General features: G+C 50.3%; 1 protein-coding gene and 1 long non-coding RNA gene across 2 annotated transcripts in view; one reads left to right on the top strand and one right to left on the bottom strand.

Moving 5' to 3' along the window:
- The window catches only part of LOC106725438, a 24,662-nt gene extending 18,692 nt beyond the window's left edge, over nucleotides 1-5,970 (bottom strand). Inside the window, exons 1-2 of the long non-coding RNA XR_001361323.1 lie at nucleotides 5,959-5,970; nucleotides 591-594 (exon numbers count right to left, since the gene is read on the bottom strand). This is a non-coding gene — a long non-coding RNA (uncharacterized LOC106725438). The remainder of the gene's footprint in view (nucleotides 1-590; nucleotides 595-5,958) is intronic.
- The window catches only part of ANK1 (ankyrin 1, erythrocytic), a 624,245-nt gene that overhangs the window by 562,080 nt on the left and 51,080 nt on the right, over nucleotides 1-11,085 (top strand). The window contains exons 19-27 of the mRNA XM_014536490.1: nucleotides 1,147-1,344; nucleotides 3,016-3,114; nucleotides 5,194-5,292; nucleotides 5,538-5,636; nucleotides 6,825-6,917; nucleotides 7,345-7,417; nucleotides 8,195-8,218; nucleotides 9,081-9,177; nucleotides 10,303-10,381. Coding sequence (XP_014391976.1) covers nucleotides 1,147-1,344; nucleotides 3,016-3,114; nucleotides 5,194-5,292; nucleotides 5,538-5,636; nucleotides 6,825-6,917; nucleotides 7,345-7,417; nucleotides 8,195-8,218; nucleotides 9,081-9,177; nucleotides 10,303-10,381 — 861 coding nt within the window. The remainder of the gene's footprint in view (nucleotides 1-1,146; nucleotides 1,345-3,015; nucleotides 3,115-5,193; nucleotides 5,293-5,537; nucleotides 5,637-6,824; nucleotides 6,918-7,344; nucleotides 7,418-8,194; nucleotides 8,219-9,080; nucleotides 9,178-10,302; nucleotides 10,382-11,085) is intronic.

Below are 11,085 nucleotides of genomic sequence, written 5' to 3'. Positions count from 1 at the left end.
CAGGGTGGGCGGAGGGAGCGGTTATGGCCCCTCTCAGTCCCGTTCCCAGAGGCTCTGCTTCTCAGAACCCCCGGAACCGCTGCAAACCTCGGAGGGAAAGCTGCCTTCCAACTGATGCCAGACACTCCCGCTTCTCCCGTTTGGGTCCGAGTCCCCAGCGATTCGCCCGTATCTGGAGCTCAGAGTCTGAGACTCCCCCCTGACCGAAAACGACAACCGCGCTCTCAGCCACCAGCCCGCTTTGCGCGCGCACCTCCGCACCTGAGTTTTTTCCACACTGCGCCTCCTCTGAGCCTCGGTGTGCTGTTATTTTTCCTTCTAGTTGAAGAGTCTCTCCTCAGCCAGCCTTCCTGTGGTTCTGGGTGATGTCCGTTCCGTCTTTTAGTTGTATTTTTGAAGTGGTTGTTTGCGGCAGCAGTCTCCGGTGTTTACCTATGCCGCCATCTTGGTCTCTCCTTCTACTCTTATATCTTAATTTTGGAAAGTGCCTTCAAATATTATTGTATTTGATCTATTCAACAACTTTGAGAACAAGGTAGATGTTATTATCCACCTTTCATGGCTTAAAAAATACAAATGGAAGTCTAGACGTTGCTGAAGGGCTTGCATGCATTGCACGGCTAGTCAGAGCGGAACAGAACCGACTCCACGTCTCCAAGTCCCTTGCCAGGCGCCTGTCCTCTTCCTCCACCTGCCTGAAGCCGGCAAGCCCAGCGCACAGGGAAAGAAGGGCTCTGCTGCTTTTCCTTTATGAAATGTTGGGGGCTTGTTCTTAAAGCAGGAAGGAGGGAGAGGGAGCCTTGTATTTTCTCACTTACCTAGTTTTCTCGGGGTTCTATAGGCAGCCTACTTGCACCCCAGCATCTGTTAGTGAGAGCACTCCCTGCACAGCAGTTTATCAGAGCCTGATAGAGAAAATAGGGGGTGAGAAAAGGCGCAGGACTTCACCGGCTCCAAATCACATAGACTTGGTTCGCTTATTTGTTTCCTGAAGTTGCCCTCCTGGGTGACACCTGCCCTGCTCGGGGGGAGGGTGTCCAGCCAGCCAAGGTCCAGGCCTAATCCCCCAGCCCCCCAGAGGGTTAAATGTAAGGCAGGTGCTCACGTTGTCTGCTCAGCATCCCTGGAACCATTCTTGTGTTTCAGAATGGCTACACCCCTTTGCACATCGCTGCCAAGCAGAACCAGATGGAGGTGGCCCGCAATCTGCTGCAGTACGGGGCGTCCCCGAACGCAGAGTCGGTGCAGGGCGTGACACCCCTTCACCTGGCTGCCCAGGATGGTCATGCAGAGATGGTGGCCCTGCTACTCTCCAGACAAGCCAACGGCAACCTGGGGAACAAGGTAAACAGGGTGCCTTCCAGCTGGCCCTGGGGTCTCAGTCATGGTTTAGTGTTAGCTAGCTGGACATTATGTCTGAATATCGGGCACCCCCTGGGGCCCAGGTTCTGAATTAGGTGGTGTGTATGTGTGCGTGTGTATGTGTGCGCGCGTGCGCAGTCCTTACAACAGCCCTTTGTAGCTTTTATCTCAGTTTTATAAGTGGGAAAAAAAAACACACGGATTCAGAGAGGTTGCATATTCCCAAGGTTGCATGACCCAGAGCCAACACCTTTGCTGACTCCTTTTAAATAGATGGGTTCAAGAATCAGCAAAAAGGTCAGTAATAAAATCCACAATACACATTCCCAAACATAGGCCAGTATTGCATTCAGGAATGTATTTAGTAATTTGGTACTAACTATTCTTTTTCAGTAGGGAGGATATGCTTTTAAATGCCAATCTATGCATGAAAATAGGAGTTCTCAATCCAGGGATTACTAGCATATGAGTCTGAAACCTTTCAAATGTGTACACAACATTTTGGGAGGATGGACCTGTGAGCATTTTTCTGGATAAAGTCTTCATGGTTTTCCTTGGCCTCTCCAAGGGATGCATGACCCGAGAAAGACTAAGAGTCACTTCTTTTTTAAAACAGTTTCATTGAACTCTAATTCACGTCCTGTAAAATTCACCCTTTTGAATTGTACTCTTCAGTGGCTTTTGGTATAGTTGTAGAATTGGGCAGCCATCACCACTATCTAATTTAAGAACATTGTTATCACCCCAAAAGGAAACCTCATACCCATTAGCTGTCACTTCCCATGTCTACCAAACCCCCCAGTCCCTGGCACATCTGTCACTATGAACTTGCCTATTTGGGACCTTTCATACAATACGCAGAGCTACTTCTTTAGATGATAAATGAACATAATACAGCTTCAGAAAAGCATGCGTTTCCTGACATTTTTGGGGAGTGTGCACAAATCAAACGAGATCTCTGGTGCATGACTCTCCTCATGAGAAAGCTCTGATGAGAAATCCAAGAATACGGTGTTTTTAGTCCCAGCAAGAGAGCCTCTATCCTTTCCACAGTGCAACACTGGCTGTGATCTAATCACACGCTACATGTAAATGGCACATCGTGCTTTTCAGTGTGTTTTCATCTTTCTCAAGTGATCTCTACTTTGCTCTTGATATAGATCAGTGCTAATCCATATCTTCTAGATAAGGAAACGAAAGGGTCTGAAGTTCATCTTGAATCTTGGGAATAGGGAATGTTACAATTGGAAAGTACATAAAGCTCATCTGGTTCAGAGGTCAGCAAACTGGGACCTATTGGCCCAATCCGGCCCACCACTTGTTTGTGCTAATAAAGTTTTATTGGAACACACATGCCCCATTTGTTTATGTGTCGGCCATCCCGGCTTTCTCACTGTAACTGGCAGGGTTGGGTAGCTGCAAGAGAGATACAAGCCGAAAATATTGACGATCTGGCCCTTAACAGAAAGTGTTGCTGACCTCTGACTGACTTTAACCACCTCATGTTTTAGAGAAGGATACGAAGGCTCAGAGCTGGAGGAGCTTTGCTGGTCGGTGGCCGCAGAGCAGGTTCAGCTCCCAGGCCTCCGCTCTTCCACTGTGGCCTGGAACTCTTTACTGGCTACAAGATGATGCAATTCTTTTTCTTTCCAGAGCGGACTCACCCCCCTCCACCTGGTGGCACAAGAAGGCCACGTTTCAGTGGCAGACATGCTGATCAAACACGGTGTCATGGTGGACGCCCCCACCCGGGTAAGGCTCCCCTCCCCGCCCTGCGTGCGCCCATCGCCCTGCCCAGTGCCTGCCTCCCTCACGCTTCAGAACTGACTCTTACTCGGAGCTTAGAAACGCCAAGGACGCAGCGACATATTCTTCTCTGCCCCTTCCTAGGGGTGGCAGTGGAGTTTGAAGACACCAATCCTCATTGCCTCACTTTCCAGTTGGGAATTTTGAAATTTGCTAGACCTTTGAGCCTCTATAGTGAGAAACTGAGAGGAATGTTTAATCATGATTCCAAGACCCGTCTTATTGGTACATGAGCCCGGTGTCAAAACGCCAGGCTTCCCAGGATTCACTAGACAATTCAGCCTTTTATTCCAGCATTCAGTCGAATGCAGCTCAGCTTTTATGGACCTTTCTGTGTGCAAAATGCTCTGTGAGGCGACTGAGGATACCCGTGCACAGCCCGGGCGGTGAATCTGCCTCGAGGCATCTGTGGCTTAGTGTGGGCGTGACTGTCAGAGGCCAGAGGGACAGCCTAGCGTGATTTCCCGAGAAGAGAGGCCCCAGAGAGCCACTCGAAGCACCAAGGAGGAGAGAGTTTCCGTTTGGTAGAAGAAGGAGGCTTCGCTGAAGAAGTGGCATTCGATTCCTTTTTGTCACAAAGCAGCTGTGTTAAAGAAGGGACAGTGTGACACCCCTCCAACCCCACCCCACCCCACCCCCGAAGTTCCACAGGAACACCAGTCAACAACATGACGTGAGGTCTTCCCTGAGAAAAATCTAGAAACTGTATTTTATCCCCAGTTGTTTGCAGCCTCAACAGGAATCTGCTTGAAAACCAAGGATGTTCTGGATTTCTGAGGCTTCTTTTGTGGGCCCAGTTTAGTCTTTTGGGGCCCTGGCCTGAGAGACCCTATTCTGTGGGTTAGGACCTGTTAGGTCCCTAAGCCATATCATTACTTGGGGTTCAGCGTAGGGTCTGTGTCGACACGGTGTCTGAAATCTGGCCCCGGCCCTCCAGGGACACTTAGACCACAGGGCTCAGAGGGTCTTGGCTTGTCGGACTTTGGAGGGAGCACCAAATAATTCAGCAGAACAGAGTCCTTGAAAATAAGCTCCTTTGTAGCCAAAATGCAAATGAATAAATACCCAAAGCCCACTCATTTCAAACAGTGACCAGTTCCTATAAAATTCATTACACTGCAGCTCAGCGACGTGGACAGCCTTTTGGGGGAATTTGCAATGGGATTTCCCACCTTTCTAGTGCGAATATATCTGCTCTTATCCAAGTCACAGTGATCTCCATGCCACCAACTGTACTCACCTGAGCCCCCTTCCCAGCAAAGGGCCTGATGGCTGACCCCCTCAGCAGAACCTCTCTTGGCTTCTACAACACGGGTCTTCTGCTTTCCTCCTACCTCCTGGCAGTCCCTCCCTCACAGTCCTCTTCTCTGGTCTCCCTCTGTGTTGCCTCAGCACATGGGCCCCCTGTTTCTCTCTCTGCGTGTATCCTAGGTGACCTCGCTCCTCTCTAAGGCTTTAACTCCTCATAGGTGTCTCCTCACCTAGAACTCTTCAGCGGGCCCCAGCAGTGCTCGGGCTGCCTGCTCCAGTCTCCCCTCGGCTCCCTCCTGGCATCTCAGACTTCACTTGTCTGACACTGAGCCCTGTTCCCTCCCAGGCCAACGGTACCTGACTGGCCATGGCCATACAGCTTACACCTCATTGCAGCTGTCAGCCTTCCAAAGGGTTTCCCCATCCATATTTCCTCTCTCTCTCTCTCCCCTCACCCAAAGATATGTTTTCATTGTGGGGTGTTTTTTTTTAATAGAGAGAGAGGAGAGAGAGAGAGAGAGAGAGAGAGAGAGAGAGAGAAAGCATCGATGTGAGAAACATTGATTGGTTGCCTTCTTGTATACGTCCCGACCAGGGATTGGACACAACATTTTGGTTTACGGGATGACACTCCACCCAACAGAGCCACCGGCCAGGGCCATGCTCTCTTTTCATCAGCTCTGTTGTGAGGATTTTATTAATGCACAGCTTATAGAGGCTCTTGGTACGCCCAGAAGCCCTGCTGGTCACCCCTTCTCATCTCTTGCTTTTCAGATGGGTTACACCCCCCTCCACGTGGCCAGTCATTATGGAAACATCAAGATGGTGAAGTTCCTGCTACAGCACCAGGCAGACGTCAATGCCAAGACCAAGGTAGAGGGATGCCTGAGACCTGCCTCCTATATTGACCCTTCCTAAGTGCCAAATTAGTATGTAGCCAGAGTGACTCTGGGCTCCCTTGGGGCTCTGCCACAATTCTGAGCTGTGACCCTGGAGGAGGAAATGGGGAAAATGCATGTTCATGCTGCACGTGGAAGACGGATAGACTCTGTAGTGTGTGGGCAGGTCTTTCTCTCGGAGCTCGCTAATCCTGCCAAAATGTCTACCTCGCCTTACAGCTAGGATACAGCCCCTTGCACCAGGCGGCCCAACAGGGACACACAGACATCGTGACACTGCTTCTCAAAAATGGTGCTTCCCCAAACGAGGTCAGCTCGGTGAGTGCCCACCCGGTTCCTGATTTCGGACAAACTGCGCTCCTGGGCAGCGCTGCGAGCCTTAACCACAGGGTCTCGGTCTGTCCTTACTGCGGGTCTGGGGCCTGGACGGGCTGCTGTACCATAAAGTCGTAGCTGCCTGGGTCCCCCCAGGCCAGGGTGTGCTGTGGTTAGATTCTCCTTCTGGTGAACTGAGGTTATCTTTTCAAGCACCATTTACCCTCCCCCCCTTTAGTTTTGCTTAAATGCAGTTGTTGAAACGCTCTCTAAAATATGATTCTCCTTCTGGTGAACTGAGGTTATCTTTTCAAGCGCCATTTACTCTCCCCCCTTTAGTTTTGCTTAAATGCAGTTGTTGAAACTCTCTAAAATACGTGAAGCTGCTTTCAGTGAGGTACAGTGAACAACACCAAACGCCCTGCGTGGCTCGTGACGTGGCAGGGCCTCAGGGCCGTCCTTAGCAATGTCGGTGATCGTTGTTGAGTGTGACCTTCCTCGCCTGACAGTGCACGGGTTGTGCTAGGTCATCTCTAAGGCTGCTTACAGCTCAGAGAGTGTGCGGACTTTTGATCATGGATGTGGTTGCTGAGAGCCTAACTGTGGAACGGGCTGAATCTGTGGGGGCCCAGGGCACATCCTAGAACTAGAGAACTTAAAAGGAAAAAAAAAGCCTCAATATCAGTTTACTCTCGCTTTGATCTTTCTCTTAAAATGAGTGTAGAGAATGCATCCCTCCCCTACTTCTGGTAATTTGTGGTTTCTGATTGGCCTGAGGGAGTTCGTTGAAGTATATGAATGACTTTAACCATCTTATTGCTCAGTTACTGACACCCAAAGAACCGGTGTTGAGAGCAGTGAACAGCGTTGCCCTGTACCCTCATCTTCCTGGTGCCTTCCTGTCTCATTTCTCCCCAGTTGGCTCCCTCATGGAAGTTTTTGACTTGTCCTGGCAAAATTTCCCTGCTCGTGTGTCAAGGTTCTTGCACTCATCACTATAGAGTTAAAGTATCCCTGCCCTCCTCTCTCACATACCTGGCTAACATCTGGCACATGTCTGGACTCACAAGTGTGCAGGGGTCCGAGGTGCAATCTGTCCACCTCCAACCCTCATAGCGGTTAGAATGTGAGCTGTCCTCCCAGACGCCATTCCCTTGTCTGATCGCGCCCTCTCTCTGCTGTTTTCCCCAGAATGGAACCACGCCTCTGGCAATAGCCAAGCGCTTGGGCTACATCTCTGTAACAGACGTGCTCAAGGTTGTCACAGATGAACCCAGTGTCGTGGTATGTCTGCTTCTTTGCATCCTCCACCCAGAACACACAGCCTGACTGGGTGCCCCTATGGGTTACTCTCAGAGCTGGCCCTCTTCTGGTAGAAAGAACCAAGCCTAAAGGTGGGAGGGTCTTCTCCGACCGATGGAGTTGCACTGCCACCTAGTGGTAGGAGGAATTGGGGGCTGACCTAAAGGGGCAGCAGTAAGACGGGCTTCGGGCAGAGACTAGGCCATGGGAAGCGGGTGTGTCATGTTTATCTCCCCTGTGATTCCTGTCAGACTTTGGCTTCCAGGCTGACAGCCTCTTAGCTCTGATTTTTTTTTTCATTTGGGACAAAGCTCCTTTCCCTCCTCCTTCCTGTCTCCATGGTCATAACCAGGTAACTGCTGTCTCAGTGTTCTATTTGGGTTGAATTCTCTGCTTTTTCTCATTTTAGTTAGTCAGTGACAAGCACCGGATGAGTTTCCCTGAGACAGTAGATGAGATCCTGGATGTTTCTGAAGATGAAGGTAAAGTCTGGGAATTGACATAAGTCGGGGTACAGTCGGGGGACACGTGGGCTCTGAGCACTCCCCGAGTGCTTCCTGGCCCACTCAGGGGTCCCTATAGCACAGCACAGAGCCTCGGGCCTGAGGGAATTGACATAAGTCGGGGTACAGTCGGGGGACACATGGGCTCTGAGCACTCCCGAGTGCTTCCTGGCCCATTCAGGGGTCCCTATAGCACAGCACAGAGCCTTGGGCCTGAACTGAAACCAGAGAGAAACTGCTTTTCAAAGATGTTCTCTGCCCTCAGAAATACTTCATTAATGTAATTTTTTAGAAGAAAAATCTACATCTTGGAGATTAAAATACAACATCCCATGACGTTTCATAAATATGTGTTTGCATATATTATGCATAGACTATGATTCTACTCAGATCAATTATCAGAGCTGTAAAGAACTGCCATCAAGTTCTGCCTGGTGCTTTCCTTGAGCAAACAACAAGCTGTTTATTTTAAAATCTGTATGAATCTGTTTAATAAGCTGCCCTTCTGACCTCCTCAGGGGTCAGAAAGTTTGGGGGTATATCCATTTTCAACTTCTGTGAACCAGGTGCTTGTAGGAAAAAAACCCTCGGATGTCAGTAGTTGGACTGGACTGGGTTATCTCTCTGGCCCTTGAATGAATAACTTTGCAACTAGATGATTAAAGCTGTGCTTGTGTCCCCTTTGGTGATATGCCTCTCGCTTTAACTGACTGCAATCCTGTCCTTTCTTAAACTTGGCTCTTCTTTGCTTTCCAGGAACTGCTCATATATCTATAATGGGTATGAAATACTTTCTGTTCCCTGTGGTCCTTTCTCACAGTGCATTTCACCCCAAGCAATCCAAGCTCTCACTAATCCATTCCTGCTTTCCACCCTCCTCTGGCGGCTAACACTCCGGAGCCGGGAGCTTTGACTAAAACAGGAAATGTACACCCATAAGATCCATGCCCTGGCGGGGAGCTCCCGCCTGTCCATCTCTGTGTCTGTGCCCATGCCACTGTGTTTGTGATCATAACTGCATGAGCTGTTGTTGTATTTCATTCTGTCAGCTCCAGATCACAGAGTCAGGACACTCACTGCTAAGGGACAGCAGATGACACTGCAGAGTTGAGGGCTCCGACTCCAGTGCAAGCAAGGAAAGAGAAGCAGAGAGGCAGTCTGGGTTGTAGGCAGAGTGTGAACCTGTGGTGACGGGTTTAGGAAGTAGTGAGGCTCCACCTGCCATGGTTACAAGAACCCCTCAGCCCTTCAGAACGAACGGGTGCAGTTCCGTGGTAGCTTGTGCTTCTGTGGTGTGTGGAGTGGAAAAGAACAGAAGCAGCCCTTTCTCTGGTGTCACTGCACACTCTACAAGGGCTCTTTGGAAATGGAATTTGCCAAGCCAAAAAAAAAAAAAAAGTTCTTTCTGGTTGTATTTTTTTTTCTTCTACAAAGGCTGGTACAGACTAAGATGCTAGGAGCTGCTGCCCTGCTCTGGGTACCAGGGCTGGAGGAACAGGTCTGGTCAAAGACGTTGCTAATGGTCCCCTTCGAGCATCTGAGCCTTCCTCCACTCCTCGGCACTGAGGACCAGGCAGAGCACTTGTTTAAAAGGAAGAGGAAGTCTCCATTCCGTCACTCACTTAAACTTGTGTGGTTTCAGGAGAAGAACTCGTCGGCTCCAGGGCTGAGAGGCAGGACTCCAGGGATGTAGATGAAGAGAAAGAGCTGCTGGATTTTGTGCCGAAGCTGGATCAAGTGTAAGAAGTGCCCACCCCGTGGATGGCCGAGGTCCTGCCCTGGATCTCAGAGCAGAGAAAAGTCACTGGAAGGCCAGCCCCTGGGTGTGCCCCTGACAGGGATATAGTTGCTGATCGGTTGGACTGTGGGTCCAGCACCTTAGGATAAATTAACTCTGTAGCTTAAGCATCAAGTGGGGACATGGAGGCCTCCCTTACAGCATATTGGCCGGGAGTGTCTTCCCTCCTCTTCCGGTACCTCTGCCTCCCAACTTTCTTCCTCCCTCATTCACAGTCTCATATGCACACCCTTCTCCCTCTCACACACTCTCAGTTTCTCACCCAGGAAAATCCATTGAGAAAATTCACATTAGAAACTGGTGCCTGAGCTCTAACACTGACCACATCCTTCCACACATTAGGGAAAACCCACAGAGAGGCTGTCTCTGCCCGGAACACATTTCTCACTCCTCCCTGTGACGCTGGGAGTTACTCTGCTGTGGGCACATTAGCATACGGGGATTTTCTACAAATAAATCTAGAAGAGACCACTGTGTGGAAACACTGAGCCCTCAGCATTTTCTGGACAGACAGACGTGTGCCAGCATAGTCCCATGGCTTATACAAAGCAGGACAGTGGGACAAGCAGGAAGTGAAACAACAAGGATATGTAATCAATTCGTATTTTTTGAACATCACTTAGAAAGAAGTACAAGACTTGGCCCCTGGCCATAAAGAAACGACAGATTGATTTGGTAGGATCGACACACAACCAGAGGCCATATAGCAATGCAGGATAAGGTGTGGAGGCCAGAGCGAGGGTTCTGTCAACAAGGGCTCTGAGGCTAAGAACTGGGCTGATGAGAGTGGGGAGGATCCCTGGAGGAGGTGGGCCCTTCAGTGAGGCCGTGAGGGACAGTGGGGCTCCGGGGAATGGCTTTGAGGCTAAGGGAGGAAGCTGGTCAGTGGTGGAGGCTGAGTTGTATTGCATGTGCAAATGGAGTGGGGGGCGGGTCCAGGCTGTGGTGAGGGAGCAGACTGGGTAGTTATTATGGGGTACAGAGGTGTTTCACTTAGGCCTCCCATGGAAGAAGGGGGACCACTTGGAAGGATCGTCTCTGATTTTCCAATTGTCTTGGTGCACAGGGTGGAATCTCCAGCCATCCCGAGGATTCCCTGTGTCACACCTGAGACAGTGGTGATCAGATCTGAAGAGCCAGAGCAGGTAAGAAGCATCCTTTCTCTTGTTTTCATTTTGTGGCGAGCAGAGACCCCCGGGACAATGATTGCTTCCAGATGACCTGGGGTACGAGAGGAGCTAACAGTTGAAACACGTGTAGCATTTACTGAGCCCTCAGATCCGAGATTCTACTGCTCCTCGTAGCCCCTGGGGTGTCAGTGTCCTCATTATCCCAGATGTGACTGACATGGCGTCTCGCAGAGCCCACAGGCGTGGGAAACACCATTACGCTGGTTCAGTCATGAGCAAGGCTGAGAACTGACGCCAGAAGTTCAGCTCAAAGGCCCATGTTCTCACGGCCCTGACCCCGGTGCACGCATGCGCTCTCTGCAGCCATGGGGGCAGCAGGTCACGGTGCTGGAGAGCTAGCCCGAGGCTGCACCTGCCCCGTCACAGAACCCTGCGCTCCTTTTCTTTCACATCAGTGAAAAGGGAGCAGTTTCTGCCTCGCCTTCCTTAAGGGATTACTGGGAGCTTAAAATACCAATAGGAATAGAAGAGGGTGTCAGAAAGATTGTTCCCACTGGGATATTACTCATTGCAGTACCCTACGGTGTGGCTCCCCTGGATGGCATCTGAATTTGTCTTCAACAAGGGTCGGAGGGTTTAAAACAATTTCATTTCCCCTTGGTTACTTTTATGCCGTTGGCACTCTTTCCCGCCCCCCCCCCCCCCCCAAAAAGGGGGTG

This window comes from Myotis brandtii, unplaced genomic scaffold, assembly GCF_000412655.1.
Source record: "Myotis brandtii unplaced genomic scaffold, ASM41265v1 scaffold103, whole genome shotgun sequence".
Lineage (NCBI taxonomy): Eukaryota > Metazoa > Chordata > Mammalia > Chiroptera > Vespertilionidae > Myotis > Myotis brandtii.
This window is presented reverse-complemented; position numbering and strand designations above follow the sequence as displayed.